This window comes from Leucoraja erinacea, chromosome 14, assembly GCF_028641065.1.
Source record: "Leucoraja erinacea ecotype New England chromosome 14, Leri_hhj_1, whole genome shotgun sequence".
Classification (NCBI taxonomy): Eukaryota; Metazoa; Chordata; class Chondrichthyes; order Rajiformes; family Rajidae; genus Leucoraja; species Leucoraja erinaceus.
The window spans coordinates 39,890,663-39,918,594 of NC_073390.1; the positions used below are offsets into that span (position 1 = coordinate 39,890,663).

General features: G+C 44.5%; 1 protein-coding gene across 3 annotated transcripts; it reads left to right on the forward strand.

Moving 5' to 3' along the window:
- The first annotated feature begins 213 nt into the window (after positions 1 to 213).
- On the forward strand, positions 214 to 27,433 carry mfsd8l1 (major facilitator superfamily domain containing 8-like 1). 3 transcript variants are annotated; one of them, XM_055646231.1, is made up of 13 exons: positions 217 to 396; positions 7,537 to 7,722; positions 9,867 to 9,929; positions 10,199 to 10,318; positions 11,655 to 11,734; positions 13,414 to 13,726; positions 17,728 to 17,801; positions 19,451 to 19,534; positions 19,644 to 19,773; positions 20,754 to 20,876; positions 21,512 to 21,642; positions 23,521 to 23,645; positions 26,441 to 27,422. In XM_055646231.1, the coding sequence occupies exons 1-12, from the start codon at positions 321 to 323 to the stop codon at positions 23,608 to 23,610; spliced, it is 1,470 nt and encodes a 489-aa protein (XP_055502206.1). In that variant the 5' UTR covers positions 217 to 320; the 3' UTR covers positions 23,611 to 23,645; positions 26,441 to 27,422. The 3 variants fall into 3 exon arrangements, with proteins under 3 accessions (XP_055502207.1, XP_055502206.1, XP_055502208.1); XM_055646233.1 differs by having other exon boundaries at positions 253 to 391; positions 26,441 to 27,420; XM_055646232.1 differs by lacking the exons at positions 17,728 to 17,801; positions 19,644 to 19,773 and having other exon boundaries at positions 214 to 396; positions 26,441 to 27,433.
- Positions 27,434 to 27,932: the final 499 nt, after the last annotated feature.

A 27,932-nucleotide genomic window follows, 5' to 3' on the forward strand; every position in this document is an offset into this window, starting at 1 on the left:
TGTTCCTTTCAACACACTCTTGATTTGGGTAGCTGACAACCTGAGACGCATTTTGCAGGCGCGGAGCCGGCTGCGGGCCGGCAGGAGGTATTGCGCAGTCGTGCATACGGCAGCGTGCCGGCAGGAGGCATTGCGCAGTCGTGTATACGGCAGCGGGCCGGCAGGAGGCATTGCGCAGGCGTGTATACGGCAGCGGGCCGGCGGGAAGCGGTGCGCAGGCGCGGAGCCGGCAGTGGGAGGCGTGCTCCCGCTGGCCCGAGGGAAGGAGCCGTCGACGGCGCCCGGCGGAGCTGACCCGACCCCCACACCCCGGCCGCGGCATGGAGACGCGCACCAAGCGCAGGCTGACCAACGGCGCCATCGGGCTGCTCTTCCTCTTCAGCGGCATCGAGTACGGTGAGGGGGTGAGGAGAGGAGGGGAGAGAGGGAGAGGGGAGGGGGTGAAAATAATGAGGGAATGGTGAGGAGGGAGGGTGGGGATGAAGGGTTATGATGAGGTGGGGGGGGGGGGGGATGAGGAGGAAGGGGTGAGAAGAGAAGGTGAGGGAGGAGCTCGGGGGGGAGAGGGTGAAGAGTGATGGCGGTAGGAGGTGGGTAAGGGCAGGGGGTTGAATGAGGAGGTGGGGAGGAGGTGGGGGGGGGGGGGGCTGGGGGGAGAGGAGGGGGGGGGGGACTGACATGGGTATCATGCGATGTCAAGTGATAACATGGATATAGTGTAGGACACAAAATCATGGCTCATGACAACCTCTGCCGACCTCTGGTTTGAGCAACCATTGGCAGTCACGGTGGCACAGCGGTAGAGTTGCTGCCTTAAGGCAAAATCCAGGTTCGATCCCGACTACGGGAGCTGTCTGTATGGAGTTTGTACGTCCTCCCCGTGATCTACGTGGGTTTTCTCCGAGATCTTCGGTTTCCTCCCACATTCCAAAGACGTACAGGTTTGTAGGTTAATTGGCTTGATAAAACTGTTAAAAAAATGTCCAAGTGGGCGATATGCAGAGTACTGCCCTGCCGACTACGAAATTCAGAAGGTTCAGAAGGTATTCTATTGGAGACAATTCAAATGTTGCCTGACAGACCTTTGAAGGACATTTGGACAGGTAGACGGATTGAAAGACATTTGGACAGGTGTATTCATTGGAGGACATTTGGACAGGTGCATGGATTGAAGCACAGTTGGACAGGTGCGTGGATTGAAGCACAGTTGGACAGATGTGTGGATTGACAGACAGTTGGACAGGTAGATTGATGAGTGCGCTGCAATGTGCTGCTGGGGATGGTGTTGGAAGCAGATACCAGAATGACCTTTGGTCTTGGCATGGTGTTCGACATAGACATTGTGCGCCGACGGACTTGTTCCTGCTCTGTACTGTTCCACATTCTATGTTCTATTTGGACAGGTACATGGATTGAAAGACATTTGTAGGCACAGGATACCACAGACGTTGCAATCTGTAGCAAAAAGGAGAATAGCCGGAGGAACACAGCCAATCTGGCAGCATCTGTGGAATGACAGTTTGACAGTTGGCATTTTGAGTTGACATCATTCAGCTCGTATGGAAGGGTAGAGGGAAGGAGCTTGTGTAAAGTGATGGAGGGGTGGGGCAAAAGCTGGTAAGTGATAGGTTCCCATCTGCTCTTTCAGCTGATTGATGATGTGTCCCATCTCGAAATATTATCTGTCCATTTTCCTCCCTGACTGATCCACTGAGTTCCTCCAGCTGTTCTCCTTTTATGCATCATATATATATATTTAATGTTATGGGGTATGCATAGACATTTGTATATACTTGTCCATTGATGAATTTACTGGTGTGTTTAGAGACTCTTGCTGGCTAACGGTTTAAATATCTTCTATCTGAGATAACGCGTGGTTGTGCCATATCCAGTTTCCTCATCAGGAAACTGACCTCGTAATGTAGATGGAACACAGTCACCCGAGATAAAGAAACGTATTCAGCATCAAACCAATCTCTAGAGACAATAGACAGGAGGTGCGGGAGTAGGCCATTCGGCCCTATGAGCCAGCACCGCCATTCACTGTGGTCATGGCTGATCATCCCCAATCAGTACCCCGTTCCTGCCTTCTCCCCATATCCCTTGCGGGATATCTCGAGCAAAATTAATTTAATGTGGTCATTTCCATTCAATGCTTCTCTAATTATTGTGCGATTTATTTTGCTCCAATCTGTAATTCATTCTGTAATTCATTCTTTCATACAGAGAATTGTGTGTCTTTGGAATTCTCTGCCTCAGAGGGAGGTGGAGGCTGGTTCTCTGGATACTTTAAAGAGAGAGCTAGATCGGGCTCTTAAAGATAGGGGAGTCAGGGGATATGGGGAGAAGGCAGGAATGGAGTACTGATTGCGGATGATCAGCCATGATCACAGTGAATGGTGGTGCTGGCTCGAAGGGCCGAATGGCCTACTCCGGCACCTATTGTCCATTGTCTATTGTCTATAGAACCATTTAGCATCCATGGGTGAATTCTGAAGCTTGTGTCTGTCTTTGGTAATGGAAGTAAAAATGCTTTGTAATTTGGAAATAGATTGTATTTTAAAACAGAGAGTTCCACACTGTGTATGTGACAATAGACAATAGGTGCAAGAGTAGGCCATTCGGCCCTTCAAGCCAGCACCGCCATTCAATGTGATCATGGCTGATCATCCACAATCAGTACCCTGTTCCTGCCTTCTCCCCATATCCCTGACTCCGCTATCTTCAAGAGCCTATCCAGGTTTCTTTTGAAAGTATCCAGAGAACCGGCCTCCGCCACCCTCTGAGGCAGAGAATTCCACAGACTCACAACTCTCTGCGTGAAAAAGTGTAGGAATGAACTGCAAGAGGTCTGGTCTGAAGAAGGGTGTCAAGCCGAAACGTCACCCATTCCTTCTCTTAAGAAACGCCTTTTGTGCCTATTTTCGGTTTAAACCAGAATCTGCAGTTCCTTCTTACACAAACTGCTAGAGGAAGTAGTTGAGGCAGATACAATAATAACGTATAAAATACATATGGACAGGTACATATGGACATAGGTACATATAACATATAAAATACATATGGACAGGGCAAATGGGACTAGCTGAGATGGGGCATCTTAGTTGGCATGGGTGTGTGGGTCCAAAGGGCCTGTTCCTGTGCTGTGTGACTCTACGACTCGATGGTTTATATCTTTCTCTGTGTCTCCTATAAATAATGACTTTACCACTTCATGTGTCTTCAGTGCGGGCAAATTGGAGAGAAAGCGTTAATCTTTTTTCTGCCATTCTATTGCTCTTAATCTGACCATACAATTTTACTGGGGCAACAGCATTAGTGAAAAAAACACGAAGAAGCTGGTCAAACTGGTTAAACGAGCTAGCTCAGTGCTGGAGGGGAGAGTAGACTCTGGGATGGATGTGCTTGAGAGGCGTATGAGGCACAAGGTGCAGGTCATCCTGAAAAACCCCGGGCATCCCCTCCATGTAATTCTGGAGAGTCAAAAGAGCACTCGGAACAACAACCGGCTCCTCTCCCTGCCCCGTAGAACGGAGCGGTTCAGGCGATCCTTCACCCCTGCAGCCATTAGATTTTATAATTCGGACCGCTAGGCTGTAGGGGGATGCATTTTTGCAATTTTTAATTTTTATTTGTTAATTATTGGTCTTTTTAAGTATTTATTGCTCTCAGGTAGTGTCCACAGTGTATTCTATGTATTTTCTGTCTGCGTTCGTTTTGAATCTGTGGGTTTGTTGGTTGAGGGCTTCTGGACATCTGAATTTCCCTGAGGGGATCAATAAAGTATTTATTATTATTATTATTTATTTATTATTACAGGCTGAAAACATGCAACATTAAGTTGAGCTCTAAGCATAGCACAGCGCAGTCATTTTTAGCCCTGTTATTGCAAATAGTCAATAATGTACTTATCTATTCTGCATTTTCCATTTCTTTCATTGTATTTTTATGATAGGTTAAAAAATGAACTAATTCCAATAGATGATCTTAACATCAGATGGTTGATGTGCATCTGGAAGGATGTAAACGTTATGTTTGACAATTGACTGCAGCATGTTGAGATTTTGGCACATACTAAGGGATTGTGAATGCCAATCTTTCTATTTATTTAACTTCCATTTTTGCACTCTTGCTATCTTAACAAGGTCGAGAAGTAATTTTAAGTCAAGAGTTTAATTTTCATTTGTACCAACAACAAACAATGACATTTTACTTGCAGCAGCATAACTGACCCATAAACACAGTATACATTGATAATATGAACATAAAAAATAGAAATAATTTAATACCCTCAATACTAGTGCAAAACAGCTCCAGCATCCTTAGTGTAACCAAAGAGTGTAGTTCATAGGTTAGTTGGTATTTTGTAGTATTCAAGAGCCTGATGGTTGTTGGGAAGAAGCTGAACCTGGAGATCAATTTTCGGATTGCTGTATCTTCTTCCCGATGGTAAGAATAAAGTACATACTAAAAAATGAGTGAATTGTATACAATTATATACTACTATAGAGGCTTAGCTTTATAGTGCCACGTGTGCCAAGCTGCAGTGAAAAGCTTTGCATTGTAAGCTATCCGATCAAATCAGATTATCATATACGTAAATACAATCGGGTCAAACGCAGGTGCAATAGATAGAGCAAAGGGGAAGATACCAAGTGCAGAATAGAGCTCTAGGCCATGCAGTACACCTGTTCCAGAGACAAAGTCCAATATCCGCAATGGGGTTTAGGTGAATCGTACAGTACCCTAGCTTATGGAGGGACCGTTCAGAAGCCTGATAACAGAGGGGAAGAAGCTGTTCCTGAGTCTGGTGGTGTGTGCTTTCAAGCTTCTGTACCTTGTTCAATGGGAGTGATGAGAAGAAGGAATGACCAGGATGGACCTTTGATTATGTTAGCTGCTTTTCTGAGACAGCATGGAGCATAGATGGAGTCAATGGTGCAAAGTCTGATCTGTGTGATGGACTGGGCCACATCTACAACACTGCCTGGTCTGTGTGATGGACTGGGCCACATCCACAACTTGTTGCAATTTCTTGCAGTTGTGGGCAGAGCCGTTCCCAAATCAAGCTGTAATGCAACCTGACATTATGGTCTAACATCGAGGATCGGTGCGGCCTTTCCCGGAGACGCGCCTGGGACTTCAGCAGCGGGCGCAGCGAGGACACTTTCGTCGTGGAGCAGGCGAGTCGTCGCTGGAGGGGAGCACTCCGTTCGATGGCCCGCGGCAGCCTGAAGCCGTGGTCTGCGGAGCTCCAGCTGGTGCGGTGTCCGGAGCCTGTGTTCCCTCGTTTTGGACCCGGGAGAAGAGCTCCGACCGCTGGCCCGCGGCCAACTTCTACCACGGGCGCGGCGGGGACTTATCATCCGGAGCGGGGTCCCTTGCCGGGGATCCCTGGAGAGGAGCTCTGACTGCCGGCCCTGCAGTCTGCGGTGCTTCTGGCTGCAGCGCAGTGGGGATTTTAGATCTTCGACCGCCGGCCTGTGGCTTACATCATCTTGAAGCCACGATCTCTGGTGGGGAGGCACCGATTCAGGACTTACCTGGACTTTATCTGGACTTTACCTTGTCTGAACATCTGGATGCCCGCAGCAGTGGCTGCGGAGGGTTGTGGAAAATGGAGGACTGGCCAAATTTTGTGCCTTCCACCAAAGTGATGAATGTTGTGATGGATGTTTGTGTTAAATTTTTATTGTGCATTGTACTGCTGCTGGCTCTAATTTTTAAAAATCTGTCTGTCTGTCTGTCTGTCTGTATGTCTGTCTGTGTCCAATTATTGTGCTTATGTTGGTTGTACCTTGTGGGGCGGCGGGGGGGGGGGGGGGGGGGGGGGAAGAATGTGGGAGGTGCAAACCATGCTCCGTCCACAATGGCTGGATAAATTGGGAGCCAGCTAGTGTAGGACTCGCTGATTGAATATTTATTACCGATGCTGATTTAATCAAAAAGTTTTCAAATACACTCCAACACTCCAACAACTTTTTGGAAAGTGCATTGAGTGATTAATGTTTCCATTGAAATGCAGAGGGAAAAATGGTTATTTGGCTCGGACTCAAATGGCCAACATGTTGCACAAGTCCCAGGCAAGTTGCCTGAGTGGCCATGCTCCCACTGGACCATGCCAAATCCAGTCTGTGTTCCATCTCAGCAAGTTTCATCAGATGCGGTCATTTGCCACCTAGCTTCACAAATGGAGGCGCAGAGTGATGCAGCACGGAAACAGGCCCTTCGATCAAACTCATCCATGCCCACCGAGATGCCCCATCTACGCTGGTCCCATATGTGCATGTATGGCATATGTCACATTAAACCTTTCCTATTTGATGCATTGCCTTCAGTCCATTATCAAGAATCAGAGGACATGGGTTTAAGGTGAGAGGGGAATGATTTAATAAGAACCCGAGGCGAAGCGAGGTGAGGTATATGGAACGAGCTGCCAAAGGAGGTTGTTGAATGAATGAATTAAGTTTATCGGCCAAGTATTCACAGACAAGGAACTTGCCTTGATGCTCTGCCCACAAGTGACAACATGACATACAGTGACAGTTACGAATGACACATAAAACATTAAACATTAATAATTGATAATCGATCAAACATGTGAACCAAACAAAATACCAGAGCAAAAGGAGGCTACAGAACTTTGGCTATTGAGCTACTACTCGTGGAATAAAAGTTGTTTTTATGTCTGAGAGAGACATTATGAGAGCGAGAGAGAGACATTCACAAATTCTCCCGAGTTTTCCCCTGATTCAAACTCGCAGAATGTTCGTAACAAGTCCGTAGGAGGTTGTCGGAGTCTGTAGATATATCGTAGCGACTCGTTATGCTAGCTGTAGGTACTCGTGGCATCAGGTAAGTCGGGACGTTTCTTCCAGCCCGATAAAAAATGTCCACAAGTAAAAAAATGGTTGGGATAAAAGAATTAAGTTGTGAAAGTGGGACAGGCCCTTGACAACAACCTATGTACTTGTTGCTCATCCAAACCATAGATGATCCAGTGAAGACACATGGAAATGCAGGTTATGGAATTGAGCAAAACACAAGGTGCTGAAGGAACGCAGCTGGTCAGGCAGCATATGTGGAAGGAATGGACAGGTGACATTTCGGGTTGGAATCCTTCTTCAGATTCTACAGAAAATAAACCATATAGTGTACATAGCTTAATGTTTCTAAATGTAGATACAATAGACAATAGGTGCAGGAGTAGGCCATTCGGCCCTTCAAGCCAGCACCACCATTCAATGTGATCATGGCTGATCATCCCCAATCAGTACCCCGTTTCTGCCTTCTCACCATATCACCTGACTCTGCTATCTTGTCTCTGTACTGTACACTGACAATGACAATTAAAATTGAATCTGAATCTTTAAGGGCCCTATCTAGCTCTCTCTTGAAGGTATCCAGAGAACTGGCCTCCACCGCCCTCTGAGGCAGAGAATTCCACAGACAAAAAAAATGCAAAAAAATGTAATGCAAGTGTTAAAAGGAATATTTTGGTTTGTAATCTAACAGTTTTTAACCTTTTATTTTCAGCTGTAATACTTCCAACGATCTGGGCATATCTTGAGACACTAAAAGCTGAGCCGTACTTTCTGGGTTTGGGACTATCGGCCTTCAGTTTCAGTGGGCTGATCGCTGGCCCTATCCTTGGTCATATATCAGACCGATCATGGAGGACAAAGCCCATCATCTTATTTGCTAATTTGTTCGAGATTGTAGGTAGGTCAGAGTTCCTTGACCTGTTTTCCATTCAGTCACCAGTCAAGTCAAGACTGTTTAATTGTTATATGTACAGATGCTCCCTAATTTACGATGCTTTGACTTTACCACTAATTCGACTTTACGATAGGCAAACACTGGGCAACGGCAGCGAGCCGCACGTCACGTCCGGTCACGTGATTGCAATTTATTGCAATGAGTTTTCGACTTGCGATATTTTCGGTTTACAATGAGTTTATGGGAACGTAACCCCATCGTAGGTCGAGAAGCAGTTGTACTGCTCCAGAAGATTGTTCTAACATTTTCCAATGTGTATTACTGATGATATGTTTGTGCTGCATTGTATCTAAAATACATTATGTAGTATTAACTTATGAAAAAGGAAAAAAATATAATTATTACACTTCATTATTATTACACATTATTATTAGATTATTAGTTCAAAATGTTCCTAGACCACACATGCTTTGATGTTATTTCTATATGCAAGGTTTGAATTAATTTGCTCTTAGATTTTGTCAGAAATGCATAGTAATAACCTGTCTCTGTAACTTAGCTCTAAAGAGATGGAGAGAGAGAGATAGTGAAGTGATATATTGTCATGTATACCAAAGCAGAACAATGCTTGCAGCAGCTTTAACACTACACATTGACAACATGATAAATCATAGAACGTCCAATACATTAAAAAAAACAAAATTAATGCAAAACAAATGCCCAAAAGTCCCTAGTGTGGTTTGTAGCTTAGTTAGTGTTAAAACTAAGTGGTGCTGTAGTGTGGCAACATTTTGCAAACGGCACAACAGGACAGGATTAAATCTAACAGTTCATTTAAATATAAACCAGGAGTTGTAGTGGTAGTTGAACAAAAAATGAGAGGAATAGTGGTGGGGAGAGCAGTAGAAATTGTGTTGTTTGCATTAAGCGTATATTAATATAATTTTGCCACCATTTAGAAAAATATTGCCTCTTGCCGCCGCTGCACCTGGTTTGTGCGATAATAACTTGTGGTATAAATAGCAGCTCTACCAGTGGCACAGTTGCTGCCTCACAGTGCCAGAGACCCGGGATTGATACTGACCTCAGGTGCTGTCTGTGTGGAATTTGCATGTGATCCCTGTAACCACGTGGGATTCCTCACGTTGCTCCGGTTTCCTACCACATCCATGGACGTGTGAGTTTGTGGGTTAATTGGCCTCGGTAAACATGCCCGTGGTGTGTAGGGAGTGGATGTTAAAGTGAGATAATATAGAACTAGTGTGAACGGATGATCGATAGACTCGATGGGCCAAAGGGCCTGTTTCCATGCTGGATCTTCAATCAAACAAAGAAACAAGCATTTAACGGAAGATCCTATTAGAAAAATAAATAATTAAAAGCTTAAGGATTTGCAATTGCATTGGAACATGAGAGATGAGGTCATTTGTTTATTATATGCAGGTAATAGGAAGAGTGAGTTCATAAAAAAAAAACCTGCTTCTGTTATCCAATAATCTACCTGAACCCTGTTGCTTGTTGAAAGCCCCACCTGGCTATTAAATTAATTTTTTGTTTACAATCGAATAGACAATAGGTGCAGGAGTAGGCCATTTGGCCCTTCGAGCCAGCAACGCCATTCAATGTGATCATGGCTGATCATCCACAATCAGTACCCCGCTCCTGCCTTCTCCCCATATCCCCTGACTCCGCTATCTTTAAGAGCTCTAAACATTAATGAATTAAATACCTATATTTAGTATATGAGGGTGAATTATTTAACATTGTGGATGACATATTAATGAGAATATAGACCTGATCTGTTGTCCTGAACAATAATAATAGTGACAAAATAAAATCCCATTTAAAACTGACCTTTTCACTTTTTGATGCTCTTGCAAACCACTGGAATTCTCTTGTCACATATAAGGGTCGTTTGGTATGGTACGGCACTTTACTTGTCACATGTACCGAGGTACAGTGAAATTCATTTTTGTGAACAGTTCAGTACAAGTGTCACTGTACATAAGCACTGAGATGCATCTTAGATAAGCATCAGAGATACAGTACAAGTGTATAGCACTAGTAAATAAAGTGAAGAATGTCATTCAGATGTAATGTTTCGAAACAATGATTCTTGGGGATTAATGACAACACTTTGTTTTTAGGAAATTTTATGTACTTCATGGGATATTCAAAATGGTTACTTCTTGGTAGTCGACTTGTCGCAGGTAAGACAAAGTTACAAGCAGCTTCCATAGGAACTCTTCCATTGTTTATCTTTCTCAATTATTTATTTAATTTACTTTGTGATCCTCGTAAAGTTGCTGAGATTTTGATTGTATTGAGCTGTCGTGTAAAAGTTCAATTTAACGGAGACGGGAGTGATTACTTTTTGTTCTCCAATGAGCATTTCTGAACAGGTGTTGAACATTTGATTCTAGTAAATGATGCTGTACATGGCCCTCGCAGGAAAAGCAATGTGCTTGTTTCTTTGCAGGCATTGGGACGGGTGCTGGCGCGTGTATTTTTGGATATCTTACTCGGTCTACCTCTACAGGGGAACGGGCTACAGTATTTGCAGTCGTCATGGCTGCGCGGCAGGCTGGCCTGTTGATTGGTAAGTAAATAGAACCTAGAACAGCACAAGAATAGGCCCTTCGACCCACAATGTCCGTGCACAGCATGATTTTAGTTTTTTTAGTTTCAGAGATACAATGCGGAAGCAGGCCCTTCGGCCCACCGAGTCCACACCGACCGACGATCCCAGCACAATAGCACTATCCTACACACGCTAGGGACAATTTACACTTTTACCAAGCCAATTTACCTACAAACATGTATGTCTTTGGAGTGTCGGAGGAAACCGAAGATCTCGGAGAAAACCCACGCAGGCACAGGGAGAACGTACAGACAGCACCTGTAGTCAGGATTGAACCCGGGTCTCTGGCCATCCGTGCCGTGATGCCAAGTTAAATTAATCTCCTCTGTCTATATGTGATCCATATCCCTCCATTCCGCGCATATCCATGTGCCTATCCAAAAGCCTCTTAAATGCCACTTTTGTGTCTGCTTCTACTGCCACCCCTGACAGCGAGTTCCAGGCACCCATCACCCTCTGTAAAAACAAAAATGCATACTTCAATAACTCAGCAGATCAAACGACATCTCTGGAGAAAAGGAATAGGTGACATTTCAGGTCGAAACCCTTCTTCCGTCTCGACCCGAAACATGACCTATTCCTTCTCTCCAGATATATTGCCTGTCCCACTGAGCGACTCCAGCTTTTTGTGTCTATCCTCGGTTTAAACTATCATCTGCAGTTCCTTCCCATGCATACTTTAATGCCAGATTCAAGTCTCTATTCCAAATATTAGTTTAGAGAGCAACATGTGAGAGTGTTGATACACGATAGACTGCTGCTTACTTCCTCACACATGCAGTTTACATACACATGAAGGGCAAGAAGGCATCGGTGAAGACACTGCCGTATTGCTTTGCCATGTTAATGAGATGTAGAATGTGTAATGAAGTGTGTGGGAGGTACCAAACTTGTCCAAAAATAATTTGCGTAGATTTTTAGAATTTAATTTTGCACGGCCAATTCCGCAAGGAAGCTGAGCATAACACAGTGCTGGGGGAGCTCAGCGGATCAGGCAGCATCTGTGGAGGGAATGGACAGATAATGTTCCGAGTTGGGACTCTTCAGTCTGACAGAGTGTCTATATCCTCCTCAGATGCTGCTGTTCCTCCAGCACTTGGTGTTCTGCTCAGGATTCCAGCACCTACAGTTCCTTGAACCCCAACAAGGAAAGCAGACTGACATTTTCCAAATGTAAACTTGCTTCTACCTCACTGAGGTAACTTTGTAAGCATCCACATATTTAGCAGGGGGGTCAATTAATCCATAACATTTTACAAAATTAAAATATTTTTTTAATTTTTACTCATTTTAGGACCAGGTTTTAATTTATTCCTGAGACTTTGCAACTTCAATCTGGGGCCATTTAAAGTCAATAAATACACATCACCTGGGGTAAGAATTGCTCTTTATTTTTAAAATATATTATTTTGTAAATGTATGTACTATTAAAAGTTAAAATAAGATTTAATTGAGGCATGTACTATAACACCTGGCGCAGTATGTGGATAGGAATGGTGCAGAGGGATTAGAGCTAAACGTGGGTAAATTTGGAATAGCTTAGATGGAGCTTTCTGGTCAGCACGAATGAGTGGGGCCGAAGGGCCTGTTTCCATGCTGTATGACTTTAAGTTATGTTAGACAGCAGAGCATAAACAAATGGATGTACTCATGCCTTGTACTGGTTCTTTTTTACTTTATTACAAATGTTGTTAACAATTAAAAAGAGAAACTTGGGGAATTCGTGTCAGAGCTTAAAAGCCAGTCTTATTAGCTAAATCACAACCAGTATGCAGACAAGTAATAATAATAATAATAAATTTTATTTATGGGCGCCTTTCAAAAGTCTCAAGGACACCTTCCAGAATAAAAACAAGACTAAAAAAAACATATAATCGGAGTAAAATAAATAATAAAGACATCACCAATATACAAATTAAAGACAGAATTCAATCCAAAGACAAAAAAATCAAAAACACAATGTGAAGAGAGAGCAGCATCAGCTAAACCGCGCCAGCGTACACTCTCCCTTCCGACAGCCATCTTGGACACAGAGTAAAATAATTATTTACACACAGTGACACAGCGGGAGAGTCCCGGGTTCGATCCTGACTACGAGTGCTGCCTCTGCAGATTTGGAGGTTAATTGGCTTCTGTCCCTCGTGTCTAGGATAGAACTAGTGCATGGGTGATCATTGGTCAGCGCGGACTTCGTGGCCTGAAGGTCCTGTTTCCCTGCTGTATCTCTAAACTAAACTAAACAAGTGGCTGAATGAATGTGAACCTCTAAGATTGCTTCGGACTTATGATTTGATTATTAAAGGCACTAAGCCAAAAGTGTGTTTGTTCTCGAGAGATCACCTTGTCTGAAGAAGGGTCTCGACACGAAACGTCACCTATTCCTTCACTCCATAGATGCTGCCTTTTTTGCTCACCAGCATTTTTGTCTATCTTTCAAATCATTGGTATTTTAAATCCAAACATTGAACCGAGCGATCCAAGACTATTGAGGCTCGCCTTTTAGGAAAAAAATGGACTTTTGCTTTCATGTAATTCACTGTGTTTTGAAAGATATCTAATTGGCAGATGGGTAGAGTAAGTCTCAAAGGCTGAAGGTGAAAAGAAACAAAATGGTCTCAGATAAGTAAAGGTACACACAAAAAGCTGGAGTAACCCAGCAGGACAGTCAGCATTTCTGGAGAGAAGGAATGGATGATGCTTCAGGTCGAGACCCTTCTTCACACTGAAGTCTTCAGAGATGCTGCCTGTCCCGCTGAGTTACTCCAGGGTTTAGTATCTACCACCGGTTTAAATCAGCATCTTCAGTTCTTTCCTACTTGGATAAGGAAAGATGAGGAGGAGTGAAATGTAAAGCCAGAGGGAGTGATATGGGTGGAAAGTTTGGTCTAACTAAGAAACCAAAGTCTGAGGGATGGTCCTGATCCCAAACATCGCCAGTCCATTCCCTCCGCAGATGCTGCCTGACCACTGAGTTCCTCCAGCACTTTGTGTTTTGCGCAAGATTCCAGTATCCGTAGTCTCTCCTGTCTGAACTCTTTCTCATTTTATTACAGCTGTTCATGTGTTTAATGTGGACTATTCTGCAAGTGATCATTATCTTCATGTACTATGACCTTCCGTTGGTTCCCGTGGACAATTGCAAAGTGGTTTCTGTTGAAGAAGAAGAAGAAGAGCCTCTGATTGGCGGTGTTGGAGACAGCAGCCGGTGCAGCACTGCTATTGAACACGACAAATCTCACGTCCCACCAACAAGTGAAACGGTCGGCGAGAATAGCGCAGCCGATGAAGATCACTACATTCCCAATGGCCACATCGAAGACAGTAAAACCAATAATAATCCATTTCACAATTTTAGCGCTGCAAAAGGTAGGTATCAGTAATCGAGATAAACTCTAATGCATTTGTGCCATCCTGTATTCAAAGCAACAACAAACTCAGAGCTAATGGAGGTACAAGATAACACCTTGTGCAAGACACTAAATGCTGGAGGAACATACGAGCGTGTTGCCACGACTTGAGATATTGGGAACTAGATTCTTGCACTCCTAAATCCATCTCCCCTCAAACACTCCCATCAGTTTTTATCACCCTTTTGTTTTTAAATTTCAAAATAGACTTTATTTGAGAAATAAATATATACAGTGCATGATCCTTACAAAACTTCATCTGACATTCTCAGAGGCTCTACATACATACAATACAGTTTCAACAAATCACAAATTTATCCCCCACCCTTGCCACTCATGTGGCCCACTGGCGTGGAATCCCTTCCCTTATTTTGAGGGGCATCTCCACCACACCCTGCCCCCCATGTCCAGCAGCGGAACAACGCTAGACTGTGGTCCTCCCCCTCCCCCCCATCGAGCCTTGGCGTTGGCTGCACCGAGCTTCAGTGCGTCCCTCAGCATGTACTCCTGCAGTCCGCAGTGGGCCAGTCGGCAACATTCCCCGACGGCCATCTCTGCTCCGCTGGGTGGTCAACAACGCTCGGGCAGACCAAAGACCGCCTTTCACCGCGTTGATGACCTTCCAGCAGCACTCGATGTCAGTGTCTGAATGCGTCCCTGGGCTGCTCTAGTAAAGATGCCATTAAGCTGGAAAGAGTGCAGGGAAGATTTACGCTGCTGTTGCCAGGGCTCGAGGGTCTGGACTATAGGGAGAGGATGAGCAGGCTGGAACTTTGTTTGTTGGCATACAGGAGGCTGAGGAGGTGATCTTGTAGGGGTGAATAAAATCATGAAGGGAATAGTTAGGGTGAATGGACAGCCAGTCTTTTACCTGGGGTATGGGAATCAAGAGCTAGTGGATATAGGGTTAAGGTGAGAGGGGAGAGATTCAATAGGAACCTGAGGGGTAACTTCTCTGCTTAGTACATGGAATGAACTGCCAGAGGAGGTAGCTGAGCCGGGCACTGTAACCGCATTGAAAAGGCACGTGGATGGGTACATGGACGGGAAAGGTTGGGAAGGATCTGGGCCAAACACGGGCAAATGGGACCAGCTTAGATGGGGCATGTTGGTCAGCATGGACAAGTTGGGCTGAAGGGCCTGTTTCAGTGCTGTGTCGATCTTTGACTCGATGAATATAGCGGGTCAGATGCTGAGTTCCTCTAGCACTGTCCTTTAAACCCAATTCTGTTTCCCAGGGTCAGTGTGTGTACTCGTGCACACCCTTGAGATTTCTATTTGCATTTTCAAGTTTTTCTTAACTCATTAATTTAAATAGCTATCTGTACTGCTCAGATTTGAAATTTAAATCTGCATCTCTCTTCAGCTAGTGTTTGCCAATGATTGAAAATATCAGTATTGAAACGTGTGTTCCTGATTTAATGTTTCAAATCTGTGCAGTTTCAAAGATAGTTTTATCTCTTTTGAATTGTAATGGGGTTGAGAAATATATTGTTCCCAATACTGATGCAACAAGTGTAAATAACATGCAAGCACAAATATTTCACTGTGGGAAGTCTGAAGCTTTTAAACATAATTTATCCCTTTGCATATTCTTCATCAATGACATTATCTTTCAAATCTATTTTAGCACCATTTGTTGCTTTCACTGAACACACTGAAGCTCGGTGCAGCCAACGGCAAGGCTCGTGTGGGGGAGGACCACAGTCTTGGGTCCTTCCGCTGCCGGACATGGGAGGCAGGGTGTGGTGGAGACGCCCCTCAAAATAAGCACGCTGACCATCGATCCACCTGTTCAAACTAGTTCTATGTTGTCACACTTTTGCATCCACACAATATGTACCAGCGGTAATTTACAGAGGGCCAATAAACCAACAAACCTGCAGGAAAGAACTGCAGATGCTGGTTTAAATCGAAGGTAGACACAAAATGCTGGAGTAACTCAGCGGGACAGACTGAAGATGGGTATCGACCCTAAACGTCACCCATTCCTTCTCTCCACTGATGCTGCCTGTCCCGCTGAGTTACTCCAGCATTTTGTATCCACCTTTAACCTGCCATCTTTGGAACGAGGGAGGAAACCGGAGCACCCGGAGAAAACCCATGCAGCTGCAGGGGGAACATGTAAACTCTGCACAGACATAGAAACATAGAAAATGGGTGCAGGAGTAGGCCATTCGGCCCTTCGAGCCTGCACCGCCATTCAATATGATCATGGCTGATCATCCAACTCAGCATCCTGTACCTGCCTTCTCTCCATACCCCCTGATCCCTTTAACCACAAGGGTCACAGACAGCATCCAAAGTCAGGATTGAACCTGAATGAATGAATGAATGAAAGAGTTAAAGTTTTTGTACTTCAAAAAGCCCATGACTGCAATCTGCAAAACTGCAAAACTGCACTGTGATTTTATTCTTAGTTCTAGTTTATTAGTGTGATTTTGCAGATCAGTTTTGACAGTCCCAATGTGCCACCTTGTGGACAAAAGATTTTTCTCCGAGTACCATAGATCTATCCAACTTATATGAATGTATTTGCCTATTATACGTAACAAGTATTAGCAGCAAAAACATTTTATTTTAAATTTTCCATGAAAGAAAGTTGGCTGGCATTATGAACTCCACTGGGTTAGGTAATGGTCATTGGCCAAGACTGACCATGGGTGATGCATCCTAGTCGGATGCTAGCCTGGGCGATGTCATATGGAGGGCAGGCTGTTGCCCATGCAGCAAGTTCCCCCTCTCCACATTGCTGATCGATCCAAAGAAACAGCAGGGCCGTTACAGTTTGGCACCAGCGCCGTCGCAGGAGCTGCCAGAGCGAATTTGTAGATAACGACGAACTGCCTTAGGGGCTCTGTCTCCGGATTTTCTTTACTCCAGGAGCCTTATCCATGACTGGATACGGCCACAAGGCAGTGGAGGTTTTAAATCGGAGTTTTCCCTCTCCTAGATGGACTGCCTTCCCAGGCTGACGAGCCCCATCTGACCGAGACTCGTGGGGGCGGGAGCGTCTACCTTCCCGTGCAGGTCTATAGCACCTGCCCACTGCCTTTAATCAAAGGGAATTAAAAACCCCATTGTGTAGGAGGGAATTTACACTGAAAAAAGACACACAATGCTGGAGTAGCTCAGTGGGCCAGGCAGCATCTCTGGAGAAAAGGAATAGGCGTTTTGGATGGAGACCCTTCTTCAGATGGGTCAGTAAAAACTCCCAACGATTGGACTGAAGCCATGTCGGAAGGAAGGTGAAGGTTGTGCAAAGTACTATTGATACAGACTCATTGTATATCATAACAAGTACTTTAATTGGAATACATACGGAGACCATCGAAATGAGTATTGTAGGCTCTGAGTCATAGGTTGAACTAACCAACATGGCTGCCCGCATTTCACCAGGTGGTAGTGTGGAAACCTAACATGGATTATGGATCAGGTCAGCAGCAAAACCAGATGGATCAAATCAGCAATACTGTTTGATCTATAAAGGTTGTAGGAGAAGATCATCGCGCCCCCTGGAGTTCACCTGGACAGTGACCTAGTCCCAGCCCACTCCAGCTCCTTCATCAATGAGCCTTCCTTACATCATGCGGTCAGTGGGGACCACCCACAGCGCAGAAAACACTGAGCTAATTCTTAGCTTTCTCAAAATATCTAGTCAGGGTTTTATTTTTGTCTTTTACTACTCAACCAGTAAGTTGACAGAATCATTACCCATCTGTTGTAGAATAGTCTGAAAAAGAGTTCCGACTCAAAAGTCACCTATCCGTGTTCTCCAGAGATGTTGCCTGACCCGCTGAGTTACTCCAGCACTATGTCTATCTTGTTGTAGAAAACATCTGATTTTTACATTTCAATAAAACAAGTGTTCACAATAAACACAAATCCATTGTATCTTATTGAAACTTCCAGTTTTGTTAAATTCATTATTTAATCAGTCAGTGTTTTTATTTATTTCAGAATATCTACGCGAGGAAGTGGTTGTTGTATTGACAGCACAATTCATTACTCTCTTCAATCAGACTGCACTAGAGGTATTCAACACTCCACTGTAGTCAAGCACTCAGTCGAAGTAAGGGTGTGATGGCATTGTGGCTTGGTGCTGGACGTGTAATCCAAGGTGTACCTAATAAACCAAAGTCGGAGAGATGGCCCCGACCTCATGCACCGCCTGTCCATTCCCTCCACAGAGGCTGCCTGACCCGTTGAGTTCCTCTAGCACTCTGCGGTTTGCTCAAGATTCCAGCATCTGTGGTCTCTTGTGTCTCTCATAAACTGAAGTTACAGCTGCTCTTTTCATAATCCTGGACCCAAAACCTGGCATTGTAAATGTGGCCAATGCATTTACTGATTTATAAACTCACCTGACATAGACACAAAAAAGCTGGAATAACTCAGCGAGTCCGACAGCATCTGAAGAAGGGTCTCGACCCGAAACGTCACCTATTCCTTTTCTCCAGAGATGCTGCCTGATCCTCTGAGCCCTAGGCCACCATTGAAGGTGATCCTCAGGGGCCTGTTCTCAGCACAAACTCCACTGTATACAGAACTTGGGTCTCTGGCTGCGCTGCTGTGCTGCCCGAGTCCTGGCTTGTCCTAAGCTCACCAGTCTTCTGCTTCATAGACTTTTCCACTCCCGTGGTTAAAGAAGGGTGGTTGCTGATGACTGAATAATGTTCCATTCTTGGGGAAGGAGGCGGTAGTTTCTGCTCTGAGTAAGGACTGGATAACGTTTGGATTTGGGTTGACATCCGCCGCAGTAGTGCCAGACCTCGTCAGTCTCGAGCCAGAGAAGGCTGAACCACCTCTCTTGACATTCATTTCTACTTGGCAGTAGACCCAAGGAACTGCAGATGCTGGAATTTTGTGTAGAACAGGGCAGCGCAGCGATAGAGTTGCTGCCTTACAGTGGATACGGCACCCGGGTTCGACCCCGAATATGCGTGCTGTCTTTACGGAGTTTTTACGTTCTCCCCGTGACCGCGTGGGTTTTCTCCGAGATCTTCAGTTTCCTCCTGCACTAGGTTAATTGGCTAGGTAAAAATGTAAATTGTCCCTAGTGTGTGCAGGATAGTGTTAATGTGCGGGGATTGCTGGTTGGCACGGACTTGGTGGGTCGAAGGGCCTGTTTCCGTGCTGTATCTCTAACTAAACTAAACATAAAGTGCTGGAGGAACTCAGTGGGTCAGGCAGCATCTGTGGAGGGAATGGACAGTCCCTTCAGATCGGATTGTTCTGTAGTTGTTAAATGGACAGCTTCAGATCGTTCTGTAGTTGTTTGGGGAGTCCAGAACCAGGGGCCACAGTTTAAGAATAAGGGGTAAGCCATTTAGAACGGAGATGAGGAAACACTTTTTCACATAGAGAGTTGTGAGTCTGTGGAATTCTCTGCCTCAGAGGGCGGTGGAGGCGGGTTCACTGGATACTTTCAAGAGAGAGCTAGATAGGGCTCTTAAATATAGCGTAGTCAGGGGATATGGGGAGAAGGCCGGAACGGGGTACTAATTGTGGATGATCAGCCATGATCACATTGAATGGCGGTGCTGGCTTGAAGGGCTGAATGGCCTACTCCTGCACCTATTGTGTATTGTTAAAATCTTTTGAATGCAGCAATTTGATTTTGTTGCTTTTAGAAAATATGTTTAATGCACTATTAAGTTAATAATATTTTTTTCCACTTTAGACAATGGTTACCCCAATGACCCAGAAATATTTCAACTTTGGAGAACTGGAGAACAGTTTGATGTACTGTATGTGTGGAGTGGAGGTAAGCTTCAAGATACAGTTCAACATTACCATACATTGTGGATTTGACTTCTAAAAATCAATAGGCATTGAAACACAGACCTGGGATGACCTAATTTTCTGTTTTGTAGGTAATAATTGGATTTTTTATTGTGAGGTGGCTAAGCACTAAATTTGCAGATCGAGTAATTCTGGCACTGGGGCTTGTCATATGCAACATTTCTTGTGTTTGGTGTTTAATCTTCTTGGCAAATCCTAAAGGTAACAATTTTATTGTATTTGTGCCTGTTTTATACACCCATCACAGGGTTTTCAAGAATAAATATTTCTCCAACTAGCTATCATTTCTGATCTAGAAATAGTTAGTTCCGTGAGGGTGTCATATCCTCTGTGCAAGGTAAACATTGGTGACTGACATTTAGAAACTAGTGTAGATATCTGCATCAACAAATCGCTTAGTAAGTTGTATGAAGCTCTTAACATTGAAGTGAATCCATACAAGATGAAAATGGTGCTATATATTGCTGATCAGGTAGGTCGCAGAGGAACTCTATTGATATTGCATGTTGATAAGTGATAGGAGCAGAATTAGGTCATTTGGCCCATCAAGACTACTCCATCATTCAATCATGGCTGATCTATCTTTCCCTCTCGACCCCATGCCCCTGCCTTCCCTCCGTAATCCCTGACACCCGTACTAATCGATTGCACATGCAACCATATCATTGAACAATGTCCATATTTGCCTTATTTTGGTTTAAACCAGTACAGTGTACCAGCACAGTTTCAAAAGATTTAATATGTCAGAGGGTCTGGGATATATGTATTGGAAGCGTTATGTCTATGCGAAAAGCATTGCTTAAAATCTTTGTGGTGACCACACCTTGGTGTTAGGTCTTAGTATTTGCTGTCCAGAAACAGAGTTTCTAAAACTTTGTATGTCTGCTGATGTGGATTTCAAGGCACTGGTCTTTCACCTCAATAGCTCCAGAGGCTTGCCTCTGCTGGGCAAGGAGCAAGGAGCAAGGTCCAAGGTCTCTGTCCACGACAGAGCTTCTTGCTACTTCACTTCCAGAAAATTACCTCTCAACCAATATTTTTACAAAGTGTCACACATCCACAATATCTGCTTTTCCCCCAGTATTCAACTACAAGTAGATAGCATTGGAATTTTGTCCAGTCAGCCTTAGATTTATTTTCAATAGGTTGGGTTTTAACCGTGCAACTCTATTCTTTAACAGGAGGGTTTTCCATTGTGCTCTGCGAGTTTGTGGTTGGTGTGTTTCTCCAGATCCTGGGCTTGCCCTTTGTCGCCGTATCTCAAGTATCTTTATTTTCAAAAGTGACAGCGGAGAAAACACAAGGTCAGTTTGGTTGCGCTTTCTCTTCTTCTCCCACACCCTCAAGTTTCTGTGACCTGTTTGTACTGTAGAATTACAGTTCGGATAATAACTATCATTGGTGGGCCTTCAGTCTGAGGAAGGGTCTCGACTTGAAACATCACCTATCCATGTCCTCCTGAGATGCTGAAGATAGACACTAAATGCTGGAGTAACTCAGCGGGATGGGCAGCATCTCTGGAGAGATGGAATGGGTGACGTTTCGGGTCAAGACCCTTCTTCAGACTAGTCAGGGGACAGGGAATCGAGAGATATAGTCGTGATGTCGAGAGATATAAAACAAATGAATGAAAGGTATACAAAAAATACAACGATATGTTTCTACAGAGATTTTGCCTGACCCCATTCTCCTGCCTTCTCCCCATCACCTCTGAAACCCGTACTAATCAAGAATCTATCTATCTCTGCCTTAAAGATATCCACTGACTTGGCCTCCACAGCCTTCTGTGGCATTGAATTCCACAGATTCACCACCCTCTGACTAAAGAAATTCCTCCTCATCTCCTTCCTAAAAGAACATCCTTTAATTCTGAGTAGAGTGTGGATTGATTTTAATGTCTTGGTGTTTAGCTCTGAAATGTCTTCTTTATCTTTTGTAGGATTTAGTCAAGGACTGCGTCGATCAATAGGTGGAGTTGCCACAATAATGGGCCCAATGTGGGCTGGGGGATTAATTAATAATCTTTATATCATGTTTGGCGTCATGATGGGACTTCTGACACTTCTAACTGTAAGTAAAGTGAAAATAGCTCACTAAAATGTCAATTACATTAGGATTTCTCACATGATGGAGTTTGTAATTCATCATTTGGAAATCCATTTGCAAATAGCAGATTCTGAACAATTAGGGGGTTTTGACAGCGTTTGTAGTTATATGAGCAGTGATGGTTCCCACAGTGGCACTGTGGTGCAGCAGTAGAGTTGCTGCCTCACAGCGCCGGAGACCCAGGTTCCATCCTGACTATGGGGTCTGTCTATACAGAGTTTGTACGTTCTTCCTGTGACCTGCGTGGGTTTTCTACAGGTTCTCCGGTTTCCTCCCACACTCCAAAATGTGTATGGGTCAATTGGCCTTGGCTAAATTGACCCTAGTGTGAAGGATAGTGTTAGCGTGCGGGGATTGCTGGTCGGCGTAGACTCAGTGGGCTGAAGGGCCTGTTTCCGCGCTGTGTCTCTCAAATCTAAATAAAACTACAACTGAGTACAGAGTAAAAGCTTTGTGCGTGACAATACATCAGAGCGTGTGAAACTATGTAGGCCTTTTTACCCTGGCTGGCAAATGGACTGAGACTTTGGAGCTCACCTCATGGCTGATCTCAGCCAATTTGAGTTGGAAAAAGAGCTTTGACTCCACAGAGTCTGAAACGTCACCTGTCCATTCCCTCCACTTGAACGGCTGGGTTCCTCCAGCAGTTGAAGCTTTGCTCGGGAGCTTTGTCTAACCATTTCTGTACTCTTCCTTCAATTGACAATATCAAAGCTAATTTAGAGTTCCTGTTGCCTGCTCAGATTATTTCTGGATATCTAAGAATGTTAGGCCAGCAGGGCTTGTAGGCCAAGGCTTCTGCTACTATGTGGGTACCTGTGAATGAGCGATGCCCTTCACAGTGTGGACAAACTGTGCCCCACCTTGATGCACCCCCATTTCTCCCACCGTCCTGCCTCTATTTACCCGTTGACCATCCCTTCGCACTGAGATCCCGTCGTCTAGCTTCACGTTTCGCGTGTCTTCTCTTCTAATCTCTCACCTTCCGTCTTTTCATCTCAGGCCTTTGTCCAACCATCTGCCAATCAAAGCCTCCCCTCTCCAGTATCCATCCATCACTTGAGAGGCCGGCACTTTAGCGCAGCGGTAGAGTTGCTGCCTCACAGCCCCGGAGACCCGGGTTCCATCTTGACTACGGGTGCTGTCTGTGCGGAGTTTGCACGTTCTCCCAGTGACCACATGAGTTTACTCCGGGTGATCCGGTTTCCTCCCACACTCCAAAGGCGTACAGATTTGCACATTAATTGGCTTGGTAAAATTGAAAATTGTCCCTAGTGTGTATAGGATAGTGTTAATGTGTGGGGGTCGCTGGTCGGTGCGGACTAGATGGGCTGAAGGGCCTGTTACCGCACTGTACCTCTAAACACTTGCCAGCCTTTGTCCCGACCCCACCCCTCTTCCGGCTTCCTACCCCCCCCCCCCCCCCCCATTCAGTCTGTAGAAGGGTCCCAATCTGAAACATCACCTATCCATGTTCCCCAAAGATGTTTCCTGACTATTGTTACTCCAGCACTGTGTCTTTTAAAAAAAAAATTAAAAGATGTATCATTTGACCAGAATCAACATAATTACATGCAACATGCCAATCTTTTTGGTTTTATAAAGGAATGGAAGATGTATATGTCGAGTTTGATTATTCTAATCCAAATAGTGATAATATGTGCATGTAATATGTGAATATGTGATTCTGTTCCATTCTGTTTTGTAGTTTTTGCACAAATCCGTGAGCATTGTCACTTTTCATTTCATTGCACATCTCGAATGTGTATGTGACGAATAAACCTGACTTGACTTGATGAAAATAAATGAACTGCATTTGGGTAACTTTGGTTTCTGCTTTAGATAATGATGATATTGTCCTACAGTTATCTGGTTGAACCTGCCCCATCACAAATGTCACCTGTGAACAGAAGAAACATGGATGATGACTGATTAAAATGTCATGAACTCGAGTAGGAGTGTACAAGGTAAAACTAAGGGGCAAAAGTATAACTGTCTGAGGAAGGGACCCGACCTGAAACGTCACCTATCCATGTTCCCTAGACATGCTGCCTGACCCGCTGAGTAACTCCAGCACTCTATGAAACGTCACCTATCCATGTTCTCCACAGGTGCTGCCTGACCCGCTGAGTAACTCCAGTACTCTGTGAAACGTCACCTATCCATGTTCTCCACAGGTGCTGCCTGACCCGCTGAGTAATTCCAGCACTCTATGAAACGTCACCTATCCATGTTCTCCACAGATGCTGCCTGACCCGCAGAGTTACTCCAGCAGTCTGTGTCTTCAATTTAGTTTAGTTTAGAGATACAGCGCAGAAACAGGCTCTTTCGGACCACTAGGTCCGTGCCAACCAGTGATCCCCGCTCATTAGCACTATCCTTTACCCACTAGGGATAATTTCAACATTTACCAAGCCAATTAATCTACAAACCTGCACGTCTTTGGAGTGCGGGAGGAAACAGAAGATCTCGGTGAAAACCCACGCAGGTCACGGGGAGACCGACAAACTCGGGACAGACAGCACCCGCAGTCAGGATCGAACCCGGGTCTCTGGCACTGCAATCATTGTAAGGCAGTAACTCTACCGCTGCGCCACCGTGCCCGCCCAAAGGTGCTCTGTTTTCTCCCACAGCCCAAAGACGTGCGGGTTTGTATGTTAATTGGCCCTCTGTAAATTGTCCCGAGACTACAGGGATTGGATGAGAAAGTGGGACAGCCCAGAGCTGGTGTGAAGGGTGATCAATGGTCGACCAGTGCCGCAGGTCCTGTTTTTGTGCATTTTTTAATCAATATGACGGTAAATGTATGAAAAATAGGAAATAAAACTGGTGGCTAAATGATACTATTAATTTGCCTTCCATCACAGTGAGGAACGCGATTCCACTGTGGTGGATGTTTATTTTACATTTATTGTGTATTGTGTTCTTTTTACTTGTTTGGCAACTCAAATATCACTGTATCTTATTTGGTGCATGTGACGATAAATGTGAACAAACTTGGTCTAAGTGAGAGTAAATGACTGGAGGTTTATCAATGTAGTAAACTGAATGATCAGCATCACTTCTGTGTCACAAAGAGAAATATCCATGATCAATTCCTAGCAAGAATCAAACTGGAGTGGGTGGGAAATTGAGAATAGGCGATGGATGGTCAGCATTTACTCAGTGGGCTGAAGGGCCTGTTTCCATGCTGTATCTTTCTGAACGTTGAATCCTTGAATTTGAGGTAACTTCTACCTACACTCTCCCCCCCTCCCCCCCCCCCCCCCCCCCCCCCCCCCCCCCCCCCATTAAAAAGCTCCACGGTTCACACCGTGTATTTCTCTTTGGTCATGCCGTCACTCGCCAACAGTTGGTCTATCAGGGAACCTCCCTGCCTGAGGCCATCTGTTGGTGGCTCTAATTTGTCCCGGTCTTCTTGCTTTCAATCCCCCCCCCCCCCACACACATCCTAAAGCCAATACCAACCCCAAAACATCTCCTATTGTGTTCTAGGGAGACAGAAATGCTGGAGAAACTCAGCAGGTGAGGCAGCATCTATGGAGCGATGGAAATAGGCAACGCTTCGGGTCGAGACCCTTCTTCAGACTCAATACTCCTATAGTGTCGTCACTTGCGGGCGGAGCACCAAGGCAAATTCCTTGTATGTGAATACTTGGCCAATAAACATATTAATTCATTAATTAATTGGTTGATTATACTTTTCCTCTCGAGGTGCTGCCTGACCCGTAGAATTACTCCAGCACTTTGTGTCTATCTTTGACATAAACCAGCATCTGCAGTTCCTTTTTATTTTATTACAGCAACTTTGTGGTTTAGAAAGATCACAAAAGGCTATTTGACAACTCTGGCTTGCCTCAGTTCAGAAACATTACCGATATTTCCTAAACATTTCCCACTGTTGTTCTTTCTGCCTGATCCTGTTAAATCAAATCACATGATACACAAGTACAGTCAGACCATGCACAAGTAGAGCAGGTAGTGCAAAGAGAAAGAGACCAGAGTGCAGAACATAGACTTACAGCGTTATAGCATTTCAGTTGCAGGGAAAAAAGTGCAAGGTTGGCAATGAGGTAGGTTGGAAGATCAGAGCTACACCCTTAGCTTATGGGACGTCAGTTCAGATGTCTGATAACAGAGGGGAAGAAGCCGTTGCTGAATCTAGTGGTACATGCTATCAAGCTGCCCGACGGGAGAGGGAAGAGGAGGGAATGACCAGAGAGGTGTGAGTGGGCCTTGATTATGTTGGTTACCTTCTCAAGGCAGCGGGAAGTGTAGATGGGATTCGATGGTTGGGAAGCCGGTCTGTGTGACGGACTATGCGATATAGTATTTAGAGATGAAAATATTATAAACCATCGATGCATGTCCCCTGTTTTATAACCTGAACCAGTTGATTAACTGTAGGTAAAGAACTGCAGGTGCTGGTTTAAATCGAAGGTAGGCAAAAATGATGGAGTAGCTCAGCGGGACAGGCAGCATCTCTGGAGAGAAGGAATGAGTGACGTTTCAGGTGAGTCTGAAGAAGGGTCTCGACCTGAAGCATCTGCAGGAGATGCTGCTTCCTTCTCCAGGTGATGCTGTCTGTCCCGCTGAGTTACTCCAGCATTTCGTATCTACCAGTTTGATTAACTGTTCAGTTGTCATCTACCCACAATGATTCTTTTTTTGCCTTGTCATATTTTAATTTCTAGTGCATTAAAATGAAAATGAGTAAAATGTTGATTTGCACAAAATGTCTTTTTTTTCTCCCCCTTCACAGATGTCCAATGCTGCTGCTGCGATGCTTTTTACTACATAATGCTGCCACATTGTATGTGGACATTCTGATCAAGCAAACCTTTTGTACGTGGTGATAAATGTAAAGAACAATATAATGTTATATAAAGTGATCGGAGAAACTAGAAAGGCAATATTAAAATGTGAACAAAATAATGCAGTCCTGTTCATTTCAGGTTCTCTCAGAGTATATCGTTTCTAGAATTTATATTTTAAATTGCAGGACATGATTTTGAGAAAATTTATTTTTAAATCACTGTTAAATAGACTGCATTTAAGATAAAAATCACATTTTCTGCATTCAAATGTAAGTGTGCATCAAATGTGTTCTGAAACTGTGGAAAATAGACAATGTTAGATGTGACAGTGTGTCATAAATGTATTTGATGGAGTATGTTTTGTATTGACGATGAACCCGACTGTTTTAAAAAAGAACATGTAATAAATAACTAATTTAATTCTGATTTCAGTTATCTTGTAGAAAACTAGCAAATTTGTCTGCCTAATGGCAAATTTAAATGTCGAGCATCGTAAGTATTAACTTCAAACCTCTGTGCCTCACCTGGGCTCGCACCTCCATCTCCCCTCACCCTCCCCTTCCACCTACTTTCCTCCCTCGAGCTTCACAACTTCAACTCTTTCGCCTCCTCTTTTCATTTCTGACTTTTGTCCATCATCTGCCTATCAAAACCTCTCACCTGTATCAACCTATTACCTGTCCAGCTTTGTCCTGCCCCTCCCCTTTTCAAGCTTTCGTTCTCCCCCACCCTCCTGCTAAAATCAGTCTGAAAATGGGTCCCGACTTGAAAAGTCACCCCCCATTCTTCTAAATTTCAGCGAGTACAGGCCACTGCCGTCAAACGCCCATCATAGGTTAACCCACTCATTTCTGGGATCATTCTTGTAAACCTCCTCTGGACCCTCTCCACAGCCAGCACATCCTTCCTCAGATATGGAGCCCACAATTGTTCACAATATTCCAAATGCGGCCTCACCAGCACCTTATGGAGCCTCAACATTATATCCCTGTTTTTGTATAAAAGCCCTCTTGATATAAATGCTAACATTGAGTTTGCTTTCTTTACTACCGATTCGACTTGCAGATTCACATTTTGGGAATCCTGCACCAGAACTCCCAAGTCCCTTTGCACCTCCGAATTCTGGATTCTCTCCCCATTTTGAAAATAGTCTACGCCTTTATTGCTACTACCAAAATGCATGGCTCCGCACTTTACTGCACTATACACTGGCGGTGCTGGCTCGATGGGCCGAATGGCCTACTCCTGCACCTATTGTCTATTCCATCTGCCACTTCTCTGCCAACTCTCCCAACCTGTCCACGTCCTTCTGCAAGGTCCCTGCTTTCTTTACACCACTACCTGCCCCTCCACCTCCACACCAGCCAGACTCCACGCAGACAGCACCAGTAGTCAGGATGGAACCCGGGTTTCTGGTGTTGTGAAGCAGCAGCTCCA